Source organism: Sinocyclocheilus anshuiensis, unplaced genomic scaffold, assembly GCF_001515605.1.
Source record: "Sinocyclocheilus anshuiensis isolate Anshui unplaced genomic scaffold, SAMN03320099.WGS_v1.1 scaffold1500, whole genome shotgun sequence".
Lineage (NCBI taxonomy): Eukaryota > Metazoa > Chordata > Actinopteri > Cypriniformes > Cyprinidae > Sinocyclocheilus > Sinocyclocheilus anshuiensis.
This window is the reverse complement of record NW_015537960.1, coordinates 1,174,198-1,193,110: the sequence shown is the minus strand read 5'-3', so window position 1 is coordinate 1,193,110 and position 18,913 is coordinate 1,174,198. Positions and strand designations below refer to the sequence as shown.

Sequence of the window (18,913 nt, the reverse complement as noted above, 5' to 3'; positions counted from 1 at the left end):
TATTTTGACTTCTTGAAATACACAAGAAGAAGAAGAATTAGATCAAAAGAGATAAAAGTCAAATGTTATTTTTATATTCAATTTTTGCGTTGATGATTAAAAAAATTCATGAAGTAAATAAGATCATGCTGATTTCATGCTGACTCTCCATTTACAAGTGGGAAAAAAATTACTTTTACTTCTCAGAAATGTGAATTTATAATGCTTCTTTGAAACACACCACCTTGAACATTTATAATTAAATACAAGAGTCAGTTCAAAAATATTCATAATTACTTCATGAAAGATCCCACAGAAATGTCACTGATGCTCAAACTGACTTTTAGGACAGAGACAGAAAAAAACAAAAGCAAAAAGTCAAATTCTCATCCACTTTCTCCACAAATAAAGTATTTTTTAATCAACAATGTATAAACCATTCAACACAGACCTACTTCAGGAATGATATGCTTTAGAAGCCACAAATCAATATGATTTCATCTTCATTTCTACAAAAATGCTTAATTACCAAATTATAGGACCTCAGCAGCAACTGCTCGGTCCTAAAATCCTACAAGCCACAACAAATATATTACGATATTTTGCTATTTAAATCTTATAATCAATGACTTAAAGTCAATATTCATACATTTTTAATTAATTTATACAAGTCAATGGCATTCCTGTAGCTCAATCATGGCACTAGCAACGACAAGGTCATGGGTTCGATTCCCAGGTAATGCATGAACTGATTAAATGCTAAACTTGAATGCAACAAAAGTCAGTTTGGATAAAAGCGCTTGAATAGTACATTCTCTCAGTATGCAAACAGTTGTGTACCTTTGACTTTTTTCAAATTTTTTCAAAATTCCAAATAATTTTAACTTCGAATTAAAGAATGAGCATTCATATTTATTCATTTAGCAGATGAAATACGGTGATTCATCTCAGAGCTGGCTGGTTTGCTTTAAGTCTTTAAATTCCCTGTGGAGAAAATGAATGAGAAAAACAGGGCTGTTGAAGAGGTGGGCAGCCACTGTTGAGCTTTATTGAGAACACAATCGCCTCTGCCCTTCATATTTAGAGGGTGAAAGGTTCTGGATGGGGTCAGTTGAGTTTAAATGTTTGACCGCTCTCTCTCTCTCTTGCTCTCATGCGTGTAGACGTCTTTTGTAGTGTTTAACCTACACGTGTTCAACTGTCTGTCACTGCACAGGATCTGTCTCTCTCTTGTCCTCTCCGTATGTCTTTCATTAACCCCCCACACCTTCAACAGTCTGTTTTTCCAGGGTGTCTCTTGCTTTCTCTCTCTCAACGTTCCAGTGGTGTATGAACAGCTGCCGGTTCGCCTGAAACTTTTTCTGGCCGTCATGCATTCACCAGTAGATACTCAATCCTAATCAGCTGTTTTCAGCTCTGCTGCGATATATTCCTGGCAGTGCGGACGAGTGCTTGCTCAACCGGACCATTAACGTACTGTACTCCAAAACTGTCATTTGATAATAAGGCATGAGGGGACAGAACGAATGTGTAACTCTACAATGCATTCAGAATGCATTTTGCCATTGTATTGCGACTGAAAAATACGATTAAACAGAAAGTAGATGTTCCATGTATCAAAACTACTTTTCTTTAATGGAAAGTCTACAGATGCTTAGATACACAAAAACTTCTGTTTGCTGATGCTGAATTTCTCCACCGATACCGATAGCCGATTATTCAGAATGATATCTGCCTGTACCGATAATCTGATTTTCTTAAGGAAAATAATCTGTCCTAACTAATGCTGTAAACTATAGTGGGAACCCTCTCATTTCGTACATTACTGTTATATTAAAGGTTAAAATTTATAACAGAGCTATTATATTAACTGCTATTTATTTTCAGATATCATAATTACATTCAAATAAAAACTGAATCGTCTGTATACCACTCAGTTGCACATATCGTTTTCATAAACAACTGTCTTCATGCCAGATTTATTCAAACATACATATATAATGAAATGTAAATGAGCTCCTCTTTAGTGTGAACAGTGGATTACTTTGCTGAGGTAAATGCAACGTTAAATGACATTGTTCACAAGCTGTTTTATTGGGGTCTTTCCATGGCTGAAACGCTGAATGAGTGATTACATGAGATGTGATACATGTCAGTAAGTTGAAATGAAGCTGCTACACAGTGATCCATCACGTCACATTTAAAAGCGTCAAAACGGCATTTATTGTTTGATTTTAATGACAGAATGGACAGAAGTTGAAAAATTTGACTTTGTTTCTTATAACAAGTAACAAAGCACAAAGCTCTTTGTGCATAATTTTCAGCATCATTACTCCAGTCTTCAGTGTCACATGATCCTTCAGAAATCATTCTAATATGCTGATTTGCTGCTCAAGAAACATTTCTGATTATTATCAATGTTGAAAACAGTTGTGCGGCTTCATATGTTTAGTAACAGTGATTTCCAGGAGTCTTTAATGAATAGAAAGTTCAAAAGAACAATTTATTTGGAACAGAATGTTTTTTTGTAAAATTATGAATGTACTTACTGTCACTTTTGATCAATTTAATCCGTCTTTGCTGAATAAAAGTATTAATTTCCTACAAAATAAAATTTTACTGACCCCAACCTTTCAAATTGTATTGTTTTTCTCATTTAAAAATGATATTAAATGGGAAACGAGGAATTTTCTTCTTTAGGACAGTGAAAAGTGGATGTTTCACATCCGAATGGAACCAAAATGGAAAGAAAGTTTGCCAAAACATTGTCTAAACAGCCATTTATAGCTGTTTATTCAAATATAATCCAGATCTCAACCACTAAATGACATGCAAGCATTAAATCGGTCACTGGCCTCTCTGCTCTCTAGATATCAGTATCTACATCGGCTAATTAAATGAACAAACAACATATTGTTTGACGATGAATAATATGCAATGATGAATCATACACAACAAGACTAGAAATATGCATAAAGGAAGCAAATAGGGTCAGTTAAGATTTCCTGTCAACTTTAATAATGCGAAATAACAGATGCTTCGCAACGGCATCTCCGCGACCCTCATGCATTTAATAACAGATCATACCCATAAACCGAACAATCTCTGCAGACGCCTGCTCATAAAACCATGCCATTAAGGATTTCCAGTCATTTTCCGACTCCAGCGGCCTTTATGCAGGACCACATGCTGGACTCTGAAAACAGCCGCGCGGATGCATTCAGGCCTCGTGGGACCGCGGGGAGGCACCTGTTCTGATAAACTCCCTCATTAGCCTTTAACTAAGGCAGCCAGGTAACCACTTCCTGTCACAGACGCGCCGTGTTTCGCACCAGGGGGGAATTGTGGGAAGATGAGTTGCTGTGTTTCTCCTCCAGAGCAAGTGAGTGCATGAAAATCTTAAAGGTACAGTTCACCCAAAATGTATTTTCTTTCTTCTGTGAAACTTTTGTTGTCCATGCAATGAATGTGTCAGTCAAAAAAGCACCACAGAAGTAGTTTATACAACTTGTGAACAATATTTCAAGATTTTTGAAGTCTTGCTCTACTGGTTTTCACATGTCATGTGACCAAATGCAACACGATGCATTTAAAACTGTGACTGTGAATGTGATTTCAGAACTACAAGATTTTCAGTGAATAACAACTCAAATTTTGGTCTTTTCCTTCTATAAAACTATCATTCGACTTCAAAAGACATGGAATATTGCACATTCTATCATTAAGAAGTTTGAAGATTTTTCAATGTTTTTGAAAGTTATGTTCACCAAGGCTGCATTGATTTGATCAAAAATACAGTAAAAAGGGCAAAAATTTGAAATATTATTACAATTTAAAATGACTGTTTTCTATTTGAATATATGTTTAAATATAATTTATTCCTGTGATGCAAAGCTGAATTTTCAGCATCATTAGTGTCACATGATCCTTCAGAAATCATTCTAATATGCTGATTTTCTGCTCAAGAAACATTTCTGATTATTATCAATGTTGAAAACAATGTTGTGCTGCATCATATTTTTGTGGAAACCATGATTTTCAGCATTCTTTAATGAATAGAAAGCTCAAAAGAACAGCATTTATTTAAAATATAAATCTTTTGTAACATAAATACCTTTACTGTCAATTTTGATCAATTTTAATGCATAAAAGTATTAATTTCTTTAACTTTTTAATGATAGTGTATGTAATATGGACTACTTCTAGAATATTATAACATTTGGATATTTTGCTAAACATCTGCTTTTGTGTTCCACAGCAGAAAGAAAACCAGGCACATTTGTAATGACATGAGGGTGAGCAAATGATGAGAGTTTTCATTTTCTGCTGAACTTTAACTTCAAACATGCCACACGCTCACAGAAGTGGGAATGAACTCTCTGGTTTGCCCATAAGCTGCGTCTGGAGGGAACAGAAGCATTTGTAGCAGCCTCAGGGACAGTGTTCACACGCAGTAGTCGACATCCTCTCTCAAACACATGTTGGGTATCAGCGCCGCTTTGATCGCGTGTCTCTGTAACCTTGTTGTCACATCAACGGTTTCTGGTTTAACACCCCACTGTGATGGGCTCGTCTCTTCCTCATGTCTTCCTCTCTGTTCTTTCTCTTGACTTTCACCTCACATCTTTCCAAACTCATCTTTCTGGGTTCCTCTGCCCTTCCTTGCCTATGTCTCCCTTTAATGACTCACAAATGACTACAAGACTCTTCTTTTTAACAAATCAAACAAAAATAGAATCATTCTGGAGATCAAGAATTATTGATCTAAATCGATTGGAGCGGTTCTTGAGAACCAAACCCTTACTTTTTAAAATAAACTGAAAATAAATTTGGTGTAGAAACAATTCTCATCTCATCTCAAAAATATATTTTTTTACAGTATGATGTAAACAGCAAAAGTTATGCAACCAACAATAGTTTTGTTTAGTATAAAATAACTGTTGAGGAACCAGAATTATTAAAGGACTAGTTCACCCAACAATGAAAATGTGCTGTAAATGTACTCACCCTCAGGCCATCTAAGATGTAGATGAGTTTGTTTCTTCATCAGATTTGGCGAAATGTAGCATTACATCACTTGCTCACCAGTGGATCCTCTGCAGTGAATGGGTGCCGTCAGAATGAGAGTCCAAACAGCAGATAAAAACATCACAATAATCCACAAGTAATCAATCTTACAACATTCCAATCCATCAAAAAACGTCTTGTGAAGCAAAAAGCTATATGTTTGTAAGAAACAAATCCATGATGCTTTAACTTTAAACCGGCACTTCCGGCTAAATATGAGTCCATAATCCATAATAATGCTTTCTCCAGTGAAAAAGTCCATCTCCTGTTGTTCCTCTCACATCAAAATCCACCCACATATTTGTTTTGGACTGTTTTAGCTTGTAAACGCTGCTTGATCTGTGCAGATTTCTCTCCTTATTCAGACAAGACCACTTTTTCACTGGAAAAGCAATATTATGGATTATGGACTCTTACTTTATTCGAAAGCAACGGTTGAAAGTTAAAAATGTCTTGATGGATTTGTTTCAAACACGCAGCTTTTTGCTTCACAATACATTAATTGAGGGACTGGAGTGGTGTGAATTACTTGTGGATTATTGTGATGTTTTTATCAGCTGTTTGGACTCTCATTCTGACGGCACCCATTCACTGCAGAGGATCCATTGGGGAGCAAGTGATGTAATGCTACATTTATCCAATGTTAACAAATTATACTGTAAACGATGATGGTTACATGATGCTCCACATCTCATCCCCCCTCCAGCACACCTGTTTTGTATAAGCACTCTGATTTAATGAAAGTATCTGTGGCTGATCAAGTACCATGTTGCTGTAAACGCTGTGTCATTTATCAAATCTGCCAGTGTTGTATGCAGCAGGTTTGTTTCATTAGTGCTCGCATCATATAAATCACCGTGACTGCATCCACTTCATATCAGTAACTGGCTCTATGATGAATGAGCCTTTAACTATTAATGATCGTCTACATGCAATTAACTCAGCAGAGCACACAATAACATAATCATCACTCGCACACAAATACATTTAGCATCAGGAGGAGAAGAGAGACTGATTGTGTTCTGTGGTAATTAAGAGAACTTTACCAATGATGATGTGATATATATATATATATATTAAATGCCATTATTCACATTGATTATTCTCATTAGATCCTCATTACTGTAATAGCGTCATTTTATACCATATTACACAAAGTATGCTGTCATTTTTTTTTTATGTATTTAAAAAAATAGCATACATAAAAGGTAGTACAAAAATAGTAACATGATGTATACATTCTCTACAATTAAAAAAAAATGCATATACCATTATTGGAATCACAGTAATAAAAATGTAACGAGAATGTAGGAGGAAAATAGGCAAAATGTTCTCAAAAATAATGCACACAATGCAATAAATAAACAAATAAATAAATCTTTGTCCGAAAAATAACCTTCATTTTCTTGAGTCAATGAATTAATCAATCATATTTTTCCAAAACAAAATTTTCCTGCAGTAATCAATCAATCAAATTTCTCATTGGTCCAAAAGAAAGGAAAAAATTACAATTTTATTTAAAGCAAAAATATTTAGCTTTAAGTATGACTTGAGCAGGTTTTGTGAGATTCCCTCACATTCAGCTGTATTTTAGATGAAATCATTATAATCAACTCACAATGATCATCATCTGGTCGCCAAATAGTGTATTGATAAACCAAGTTATGACAATAAAAACCACCATCAAACCACAGATGTTCTGTTAATGCCTCAATTAAGCACAAATATCTCTCAAAGAAGCAGTTCTGGAGAAACATCAGAGCATGTTCTTAATACAAACTGTCCACCATGCATCAGTTGTGCTGCTCTGAGAACAAGAGACTCGGTCTGTTCCTAAAACACAAACTACAATGTTTTATGCCAAGTAACCTAAATGCAAGCTACTTCATCTAAATTACCTGTGCAAATCAAAACATTTGGATTTAAGTGTCAGATCAGGTAGAAACCGTGTTTTAAATAAACAACTGTGCAGTTTGACTTTTGCGTGTCCATGATGCCCAAAGATGCTGTTTGACTAAGTAGGCAGCGTACTAGGTTTTGAGCCGCAGCCGCACAGTCATTTGAAAGTTGTAAGTGCACAAAGCAATTCTAGTCAAATGTGTCTTACCGGCTGGAAAGAGCCCCCCGGCGCAGCAGACAGTCAGCACGGACACAACATGCGCGCAGACCTTGGGCAGAAGCGCACGCCTCAGGCTGTACCGAGTGGACATGGTGCCCGACCGGAGATCCACACGGACGATCCACGCGGATCACGGCTGCGCGACCATAATATAGAGCACTTCAGACGGACAGCAGCTGAGGACTTCCGACACTTCCTGAAATGTGAGAGACTCTCAGAGCGTTTGGACGCGCGCGCCACACATCAGCTCTCCATGAGCGCACGAGCCATTTGAACTCGAGCAACGGTTTGCGCGCGCCGCTGTCTTGACGACTCTGATTTTGGAAGAGAAAAGACCAGACACGTCGGTTACAGCTAATAACAACGTTCATTAACATTCGCTAACAAACAATATATAGGAAGTTTTAACAGACAATCCTTGCCCGGGTTACAAGGTTATCTTGATAAAAACAAAAAGGTATGCAATGCATGTCGTAATATATATGTATAGGTATATAATGCACACGGTGTTTTCTTCTGTCTTCTTCTTCTATCTTCTATGGAAAGACAGCTGAAAGTTGAAAGGTTTTTCAACCTTTCAGCTTTATGCTGTCTTAACCTATGATAAGATAGGCCTAGAATAGAATATTATAAAATATATACATATATATTAGATATATATATCAGAAATCATGTGATTCCAATGACTGTTTTGTAGTTTTTGGTGGCATTTTCCCCCATAGCCGTGGTTACTTGTTTTAAAGGGGTCCTATTATGCTTTTTCACTTTTTCAACTTTAGTTAGTCTGTAATGTTGCTGTTTGAGCATAAAAAAGATCTGCAAAGTTACAAAGCTCAAAGTCCACTTCAAAAGGAGATATTTTATTTTATTTCGTTTTTCAAAAACTACAACGAATGACTCGTTTGGACTACAACGCATATTTTCTGGGATTTGTGATATCACAAATATCCACGAATGGGACGAGACCTGGTTGAGCTGCACTAGAGAAGGCAACGAGTGTTATCACTATGTCTGAGACACGCTAGCTTTCCCAAGGCAGACGAACTTAGAGTGGTTACAATCATCCGGGTTTAAATCGCACTCAAATTGATTTGATTTTGACGCAATATTTACACTGAAGCTGGCAGGCGGCTATGATAAGGGGCGGGACATTTCCCGACCAAATCAAGACTTTGTAAAAGAGCATAATAGGACCCCTTTAAGTCTTGTGGCTGACCTCTTGTGACCTCTCATGATATCAGTAAAGAAGTAAATGAATAATGCAAATGGTCTACACTGTTTATGCCACAGATAGAGTTGAGTCTTCATGTGCAGTGCATGATCTTCCAAACTACTGCACTGTGAATCTGCCCTGATTTACTGCAGCACAAGAGCAATAATGCAGGTGTGAAATCACCACATCCACGATGAACCTGTGCATCATTCAAAAGCTGAAACACATAAAGAACACGCAAAAGCTCAGACTGCACATGCAGGAGAGATCTGAGCACAATAACAACATCAAGAACATTCGGTTTGTAGCCACATGAGTGAAATCTCATTTCGAAAGAGCAAAATACTGTGATTTCATCATTCTGTTCTTGCATTACTCCGATTTCAAAAGAGCAGACAGGAATGGATCCAACTTCAAGAGACCGCAGAAATCCATTTGAAACACGTCCTCGTCTCAAAGATTGTCCCGTTGCATCGAACATAGAACCCCCATTTGAACAGTGATTAGCTTTTCTCCAAGAACGATTTATTGAAATATTTATGCATGAATGAGTGTCTGAGTGAGAGAATAAGTCACAATAAGGATATTACTTAACGTCACTGCATTTCTTCATAGTAAAAAAAAAAATCGAGACAAATTACGTTATAATTATAATTATCAATATAATGTTGATAAATTATAATAATTATCCAAAATATGAAAAATTATATATCACACATATACATACATATATACCAGTGTTATTTTAGTATAATTAAAATTTTTGATAAATATTTTGAATTAGTTTGAATTAGTTTTTTATTCTGCTTTCAATTGTTTTAGTGTCTTTTCGTCATATTTATTAGTGTTTACACACACACGCACACATATATATATATATATATACAGTGCCCTTCACTAATATTGGCACCCTTGGTTAATGTGAGCAAAGGTGGCTGTGAAAATAAATCTGCATCGTTTATGATTTTGATCTTTCATTAAAAAAATTCACAAAATTCTAACCTATCATTGAAGTAAAACAATGGAAAGTTCTCTCTAGTTCACATTAGCCACAATTATTGGCACCCAATTATTGCACCATCTTTTTCCCAAGATAACAGCTCTGAGTTTTCTCCTATAATGCCTGATGAGTTTGGAGAACACCTGACAAGAGATCAGAGAACACTCATTCATACAGAATCTCTCCAGATCCTTCAGATTCACAGCTCCATGCTGGTGCTTCTTCTCTTCAGTTCACATCACTCATTTTCTATAGGGTTCAGCTCAACTGGGACGGCCATGGCAGAAGCTTCATTTTGTTCTTTTGTGATGGATGATTAAGGGAATTTGGCCTTTGTGTTCCTCATATTTACAATCCTGTGGAACATGCTCTTAGTCACCCTGGTGTGCGAAAAGAAAGCTAAATATGAATGGGAGTATATTTCAGATATTTTACTCATAAGATTTTCTAGGGGTGCCAATAATTTTAGCCAATTTTTTCCATTGATATTTTTTCCAATAAATAATATAACTGAAGAAAAAATATACTGAATATTGAAAATGAGAAATGTTGCATTGGCAACTAGATTAAATAAAATAAGTTTTTGTTTTGTTTTTCACATTTTTATTTGATTTCATTTCATTTCAAGTTTATTTTTTAAATGCTTAATTTTTTAAGAAGAAAAATTATATAGCATTGTTTTAAATAATGCAGTGATTGATAGATTTTTACAAAACAATCATGATAACGGGGTTAAAAAAAGAATTATGAGAACCCTACAAAAGCATCAAATAAATAATACAAATTAACATAAAGTTACTAGATTTTTGTGTGTTTAGGGAAACCCCAGTAACAACCCATAGATAAAATCCATGGTCATTACTTACTCATATGTGACCCTGCAGCACAAAAGCAGTCTTAAGTCGCTGGGGTATATTTGTAGCAATAGCCAAAAATACATTGTATGGGTCAAAATTATCGATTTTTCTTTTATGCCAAAAATCAGTAGGATATTAAGTAAAGATCATGTTCCATGAAGATATTTTGTAAATTTCCTACCGTAATTATATAAAAACGTAATTTTTGATTAGTAATATGCATTGTTAAGGACTTCATTTGAACAACTTTAAAGATTATTTTCTCAATATTTAGATTTTTTTGCACCCTCAGATTCCAGATTTTCAAATAGTTGTATCTCAGCCAAATATTGTCCTATCCTAACAAACCATACATCAATGGAAAGCTTATTTATTCAGCTTTCAAATGATTTATACATCTCAATTTCGAAAAATTGACACTTAAGACTGGTTTTGTGGTCCAGGGTCACATATGTTAATGAGAAACACAAAAGGACCCATTTGGTAGAATGGTTCTCATGGGCCCCGTGCTCTTTGATGTAATCCGTCCCATCCCATCCTGGAGTCAGTGCACCAGCTGTCTTCAGGTGTGAAATAGACTTCAGATGAGCTCCTGTGATAAAGCAGGGTCAGTGTTCACCATGTACATGTCCTATAAACTTCATTGCATGCTTCACCTGTGCTGTCCATTACTGCGGTGGGGGAAAAAACAAACAAGAAATGCTTTATGATCAATTACCTGTGGTGTCTCCGTTTCACCTGATGAAGTAATCCTTCAGATCTGCTATCAAAGAAGGGGTCTAGTTCACATATCTCCAGGTAAGGACCCGTCTTTACCCCCTCAGCAGGGGTGATCGGGTCCAAACTATCAGACTTTACAGTCCCAGACAACAGGGTTTCCAGTTTCACGAATGCCTTTGAGAGATCCTATTCCTCATTCAGCATGTCGTTTTTAAAAGTTTGTTGTAAAAACCCTTTTGTATCTAAGGAACCACAATAATTCTCAGAGAAAAGGCGATTTATGGGTTTACGCGGTTCGCTCTGATTCTAGGTCAGTATTTCGCTGTAGTAATCAACATCCCGCTATGATTCATCACGGCTCTTCATCCGAGGCCAGAAGTTTCTCAAGAGCAACATTCATCCATCCATCCATCCAGCCGAAATGTATTTGATTTCCTGTTATTTAGGACTGTGCTTTTAGGATTCTGTCATTTTTATTAGCATCAAACTCAAAGCCCAGAATACTGAGAAAAGCCCTCTTGCAAAAACACATCAATATTCGTCATGACAGGAGGAACAGACTCTAAATGTAGATGGCCTAGAAGACAAAATCTGCTGAGATTTGTGCTAAAGGTTTAGAAGGAAAATAAGAAGGTACAAAACATGTTTTTTTGAAGCACAAAGCTGAAATGTCAACACTGGCATGTAAATAAAGACCCTCGGGGGCCGTTTGAGCAGGAAATGTTCAAGCGTTTTGTCTGCACTGTTTTCTGTACCCATACATCAGATGGATGTCTCTGGCCATTGCATTGTGTCTTGTGCCATTTTACTGTAACTTATTACAGTTAACTAAAACTACAACCATACAAAACAACCTTTCGTTATTTGAATTAAAATAAACTCAATAAACTGATATATATATATATTATTTCGGCTAGTTACCAAAGAAACATTTTTATTTAGTTGTACTAAAATTGAAGTAAAATAAACTTCAAATGAAATCAAATCAAATGAAAACAAAATATTAAAAAATTAACTTTTGTAAATTTTATTTCAGCTAGTTGCCAATGCAACATTTCTCATTTTCATTTGGTTTAACTTGATGTACTAAAATTTAAATAAAAAATTCATATTAAAAAAGTTACTAAAAATTGTCCAAAACACTAAAACTATTAAACTTAACTATTTTAAAATTAAAACAGAAAATTTCACAATAAAAACTAATTCAAAATATTATAGTAAAAACTATCAAATAACACTGGCATGAACGTTTGCTTTTTAAGATGGCATGTCAAGTTAAAAAGGGTTTCCCAAAATGCGGGAATTTTTGAGTTCATGAAAAGTTAAAAATGATTAAATTGTTTATTAAAATGTAAATGAATAAAACATAATAAAAAACAAAAACAATCAAATACAAAAAAAAAACAGATTAAATATTTTATTTGTTTAGTTCCATGTCATATGATTATTAACTGAGAACTGTGAGCATCCAATTGTGTTGTTAAATTATTAAAATATCAGGGGGCTTCAAGCAATTATATATGTAATATTTATAATATATATAATTTATAACATTTTAGGTCAAACGGGTTAAGCTTACAAAAAAGTTTGTGAATCTCAGGCATAAAACATCAAAAACGGTCTTTAAAGCCAACATATTTATAGCTATTTCCCTGAATAACATCTCCAGAAGGAAATTCTAGCACGCCCTGAGTAACCTGTAAATGCAAATATAAGAGCAGACATTTGTATTGAACCAAAGACTTTAGCAAATGCTTTAGATCAGGGGTGTCAAACTCAATTCGTGGAGGGCCGTAGCACTGTAGAGTTTAGTTTCAACCCTAATTAAACACACCTGATCCAACTAATCAAGTCCTTCAGGCTTATTTGAAAACTACATGGTATGTGTGTTGGAACAAAACTCTGCAGGGCTCTGGCTCCAGGAATCGAGTCTGACACCCGTTTCACATATACAAAGAATCAAAATTTATGAGACAGTTGCTGTCAGATTTCATCGGTGATATCAAATATGAAATTGAATAGTAAGTATGCTGCACTGCTTTGGCGAATTTTATGTTTCCCCATTCAAAGAAATAAAAGCTGTTACTTGCATGACTGAAGTAGCTGCTTTAGAGGTGCGTTACGCTGAGTGAAATGATTGGTCATACAGGGATTTTGATCATTTGTAGTAGTTGGTTGAGCATTTTTGCGCCTACATTTGTATTCTAGGTTCAGTGTTAAAGTCTGGCCTAAAATGCATCATCTTATCATATTCACAAAGCTACGTTATGAGACTCCACTCTTCATCTTCTGGCCCATTGTTTTGATTTAAAAATGTAAAGTAGCTAATATACCAAACACAATAAAAGGACATAATATAAGGTCTTTTGAATCAAGTTTTACTGCAAGACTCCGGTTTATAACTCGTCGACTATTGCACAGTCATGTCCTGTCTAAGCAGGCGCATGTGGGACAGTCTCGGCTCGTTTGGAGAGAGGACAAAAGCCTCTTTCACCCCGTGCAAGCGCTCAGCTCCATTAGTGATGCATTCCTGTTCAGACGAGGTCAAATTCCTCGGAGAGACCTGGACAGAGGAAGGCTACTGATGTCATAATGAGCCCGCAGAACCTACGACTGCATGGCTGAGAGCGGGATCAGGCCCTTCATGTTATAAGGATATCTTCAAATGTTGGATTTTAGGCTTTTACCAATGAGGACCGGAGCCATATTGTGCTCTTTTATGTCGTGTCTCTTACATAATGTAATATGACAGGGATAGAGGCACAGAAAGGGCGAACAATCTGTCTATACGGCAACTGAAGCAACTCTAACAAGCCAAAAGACTATCCTGAAGTCCTGTGTTTATCAGTGTCATGCGATACTGTTTGGAGAATTGGCAACACTGAAAATGCAAAGTTTCCACAAAAATATGAAGCAGCACAACTGTATCAACATTGATAATAATCAGAAATGTTTCTTGAGCAGCAAATCAGCATCTTAGAATGATTTCTGAAGGATTGTGTGACACTGAAGACTGGAGTAATGATGCTGAAAATTCAGCTTTGATCACAGAAATAAATTACATGCTAAAATATATTCAAAGAGAAAATGGTTATTTTAAATTGTAATAATGTTTCACATTTTTTACTGTATTTTTGAGCAAATAAATGCAGCCTAGCGGAACATAAGAGACTTAACATTAAAAAATTATTCCAAACATTTGACCGGTAGTGTATGTATAGAGAGAGAAGATGTAATCCAGAGCCACAGAAATAAGGCTGCAGTCCATGTTTAAGGCACATTCATTCTGAAAGGAACTATTCCATAATATTTCTAACTAATGTCATGTCATATTTTTCAAGGGACGGCATGAGAACTGCGGAGTGAGAAGAAACACGGGTCCAAGGCAGTGTCAGTGATTTCCTCCTCTCTGCAAAATCTTCTCCAGAAGTTTCTGCAAAAAATTAAAAAGCCTTTGGTCAGTTTTATTCCAAACGTCCATCATTTGTGGTCAGCAAGAGTTGGACTCACCAAAAGTTTTTGTTGAAACACATCATAATTAATACTAGATGTCTGGGTGATTCTTTAATCCCATAGTGTGTTTTAAAGAAAAAAAATGCATAAAAAACTATCATTGTAGTTTTAAGAAAGAGATTGAAAGTAGCTTTAAACATGTTGAAAGGTTCAGTTTTCAGAATTTTCTCTATGGCTTGTTCCCCACCAAGATTTTCCTTTCTGTAACATATCGACAAAATGTGTTAAAGGAATAGTTTACCCAAAAAATAAAATCTGCTGAAACTTTACTCACCCTCAGGCCGTCCAAGATGTAGATGAGTTTGTTTCTTCATCAGATTTGGAGAAATGTAGCATTCCATCACTTGCTCACCAATGGATCCTCTGCAGTGAATGGGTGCCGTCAGAATGAGAGTCCAAACAGCTGATAAAAACATCACAATAATCCACAAGTAATCCACACCACTCCAGTCCATCAGTTAACATCATGTGAAGTGAAAAACTGTGTGCTTGTAAGAAACAAATCCATCAACACAATTTTAACTTCAAACCACTGCTTCCAGCTGAAATGAGTCCATAATAACGCTTTCACCATTGTAAATGTCATCTAATCTGAATCAGGAGAGAAATCTGCACTGATCAAGCACTGTTTACAAGCCAAAACAGATCTAAACAAATATGTGGCTGGATTTTGATGTGAGAGGACAACAGGAGATGAACTGTTTCACTGGTGAAAGTGTTATTATGGATAGAGGACTCATATTTTGGTTTGAAGTTAAAAACTTCCTAATGATGGTTTTGTTTCTTACAAACACGCAGCTTTTGGCTTCTCTAGATGTTAACTGATGGACTGGAGTGGTGTGGATTACTTGTGGATTATTGTGATGTGTTTATCAGCTGTTTGGACTCTCATTGTTACGGCACCCATTCACTGCAGAGGATCCACTGGGGAGAAAGTGATGGAATGCTACATTTCTCCAAATCTGATAAAGAAACAAACTCATCTACATCTTGGATGACCTGAGGGTAAGTAAATCTTCCAAATGTACTTGATCAAGGACGGGATCAGATTTTCCAGGATGTGAGATAAATGTTCATCTCAACAGATGTATGTTGAAGAATCGCCCATATAAAGAGAGGCAGAAACAGAGAAGAAATATTGGAAAAATGTCCAGCCTCATGACAGACACACACATACTGGCTGCCAATGATTTTATTGTCTATATTTTGTGTGTGTATGTGTGTGTGTGTGTGTGTGTGTGTGTGTGCGTGTGTGTTACCATGTGCATGTGCAGTGGTTTCATTGGCAGTAGATGGGTGTTCGTTCCTGTGAACAGTGGCTCTATACACACACAGCACAATGAAGCTCTTTACAGCACTGCCAACCAGAGAGCATTCAAAACACACACACACACTTGCACACAGAATATTTTCCTATTATTCGTCTCTCACATGCATACCTACATATACACACCACCATCATTATCATCAATAACTGAATGTGATCAATACCTAATGATGTTAGAACACGAAATATATAAATAAAGGATGAAACCTTTGCCATGTTCAGAACAGCATACTAGCATAACTAATCTCATGATGAAACTGATGAAAGAGTTTATGATGAAACTGTTGAAAGAGTTGCCATATGACAAAAATACATGAGCAGAATACATGTACATTTCTGTGTGTATGTGAATATGTTGGAGTATGTCAATTTAAGGCTCAGTTTCAGATAGTCTGTGGTGATTTTTGACTAACCTACACCGATATTCTGGCCTATAGCGACATCCGGTGGCCAGAAAGTATGACATGTACCCTGATTGAGGTCACTATAGCATTATAAAAAGTAAAATATATAATATAATATTTTATATATTTAACAATTTAAATATCAAATAAAATCTATATTTAGAATTTTTTTAACAATGTGATCCATCAGTATTTATCCGATTTGATTAATTGTTGTTTTGTTTTTATTGTTTAAATTTCCTTTTTTATGGTAGTGAATGATTACCATTACTATATTGGTATTCATATATCATGGTATTACAGTACCATGTCCAAAACCATGATATTTTATTTATAAATACTGAACAATCAGAAAAAAGTATTTCCTGAGAATCATCTATGAGCTGTAATATAACACACACACACACACACACCTGCCCCTTCACACACACACACACACACACACGACTCTGTTTCATCTCTGGTATGTTTCACTTTAATCTAAAGCCCACAGGTTTTAATTAACCCCAGGATCTCGTCAGAAAAATGACACTTTATGCGGTGTCAGTAGGAGTCTGACATGGCTCACCTCTCTCAGCATAATTACTCACGTCAGACATAGGTCAGTCTCCCATTAATGCTCACAACACTGGACTCTGACCCTGCAGGATTTGGGTTTCAGGTCTGCTCTCGAGACTTTCAAAAGAGTGTCACAGATTCACACAAAATGTCATGCCATTGTGTGGAGAACAGGGTTTATGACCAAACAACATGTACCGGCGTTTCCCAAACTGGGGTGCAGGAGTTAATGAAAAGCTAACAATTAAATCACAAAAATATAAAATTTTAATTTAAAATAATTTAAAACATAATAAGTGAATAATAAAATGTAATAAAATAATTTAAAAATAAAAATAAATAAAAATAAAAATAAAACTCTTAAATTATTACATTAATTTATATATAAATATTATAATATTGGATTAATCATATTTTATTTGTTTTCCTGCATGTCATATGATCATTAACCGACATCAGAGAACTGTGGATATGTAGATGTGTTGTTATAATATTAAAACAGTAATGCAAAATGTCAGAGGTACTTCAAGGAAATATTTTAGGTCAAAGTGGTTTGGTTGACAAAAAAGTTTGGGATCTATTCATCTATTCAAGTACACTCAAAGTTGTTGTCTTCACCATCAACTGTGACAAACAACATGACATTTTGTTGATTGGTTTCTATTATTATTTAGTTGATTCTGTTTCTATTATTATCATGAACAAAAACATTTTTTATGAATTGAAATAAAGCTGAAATATATATACACGCTTAAATATTTATTTTTTTCCAGAAAGCACTAAAAAGACAAAATTTGTATTAGAAATAAATAAAAATTTAAATACAACTAAAATAGAAAAAAAAGTTCAAATATAATAAATATTTGTATTATTTAAAAAAATAAACAACAAAAGCAAATAATTGCTAAAAATGAAAACTGAATATATAAAAAAGGCTAATTCTATTAGCTAATTCTAATCTATTATAGTATATAAGTAAAATAACATTGCTGTGACATCACACTGGGTAGCCCCGCCCATTGCTAAATCTCATTGGGTTAAAATCTCATTCCTCATGAATATATTAAACACCAAATATACTGTGATTGACTGCGTGCACCTGGTTTGGACATGGTCTAAGGATTTATTCAACTCACTAAAGTATGAACAGCGATAATAATGATGCTTGACACCGCAAATAAAAACAAACAAATGCTGGTCAAAAGCTGCCTAACGAAAGCAACATTCTGAGCAGAGATGATTGTTACCAGTCGGTGTGATGTGTGTGAATGTGAAGACTGGCCTAGAAATGTGTCTTCTGACAGCAAATGTGTTGAATATCACTCTCCGCGCTCTGTGTCAGGTACTAGTCTATATTTAGAGTGTTTAGGAACAAAATACATCAGGCAAAATCAATTTCCACTGCTAAAGGGGTGGAACGGGTTTAGAGAAGGCATCCTTCTCCGGTCCCATTGAATTAGGGGAATTTTGATAAGATAACCGAACACCTTGGAAAGGCGTATTGGAAAAGCTTAACTTTCAAGATTAATGCTGAGAATTAATCTAATTTGTTGAACCAGTTAACGACGACTCAAAATTCAATCCCACACAGCGAGAGAGAGCCTGTGCTGTAATGATTACCGATGGATCTCAGAGCTGATCTGAGATCAGTCTTCACTACTAACTCCTCTAAACTGCTCTCAGATCAGTCCTACACGTCTGCAAACAATATGTCTACCTTTTTAAAGAGCTCTGCCCGCAGCCTGTTGGTCCGTTTTCTTTTCTCTTCTTCTTTTTTCCTCTTTTCTTCCTCTCTCCTCTTCTTCACTTCAGGGAGCTGGTTATAACTCCTGTCAATCAAAGCTCACAGTGAGCATGCGTGACATACTGTACTAGCTGAAGTTTATAAATGAGCATTGACGCACAGAGCAAATGGATCGGAAAAAAGTGTTGCAGAAGAAAGTAGTGCCTGTGCATGCAAAAGTCACTGCAATGAGGCTAGGGTGTTCTAGGTGGTTGCTAGGGTGTTTTGTGGTATTTTGAATTGGCTGCTAGGATGTTTTGGGTGGTTACCAGAATGTTGTTGGAGTGTTCTAGGTCGTCACTGGGGTGTTGTTGGGGTATTTTAGTTGGTTTCTAGGCTATTCAGGGGGTTATTAGGGTTAGGTGTTCTGGGT

The 18,913-nt window shown here is 35.7% G+C and overlaps 2 protein-coding genes across 2 annotated transcripts in view; both read right to left on the bottom strand.

The window, feature by feature from the left end:
* LOC107666893 (zinc metalloproteinase/disintegrin-like) overlaps positions 1–7,306 on the bottom strand; it is a 66,321-nt gene extending 59,015 nt beyond the window's left edge. The window contains exon 1 of the mRNA XM_016458411.1: positions 7,154–7,306. Coding sequence (XP_016313897.1) covers positions 7,154–7,256 — 103 coding nt within the window. The 5' untranslated portion in view covers positions 7,257–7,306. The remainder of the gene's footprint in view (positions 1–7,153) is intronic.
* Positions 7,307–14,117: 6,811 nt separating this feature from the next.
* The window catches only part of LOC107666733 (uncharacterized), a 23,006-nt gene continuing 18,210 nt past the window's right edge, over positions 14,118–18,913 (bottom strand). Inside the window, exons 10-11 of the mRNA XM_016458169.1 lie at positions 18,475–18,586; positions 14,118–14,388 (exon numbers count right to left, since the gene is read on the bottom strand). Of these exons, the coding sequence (XP_016313655.1) occupies positions 14,347–14,388; positions 18,475–18,586 (154 nt within the window). The 3' untranslated portion in view covers positions 14,118–14,346. The remainder of the gene's footprint in view (positions 14,389–18,474; positions 18,587–18,913) is intronic.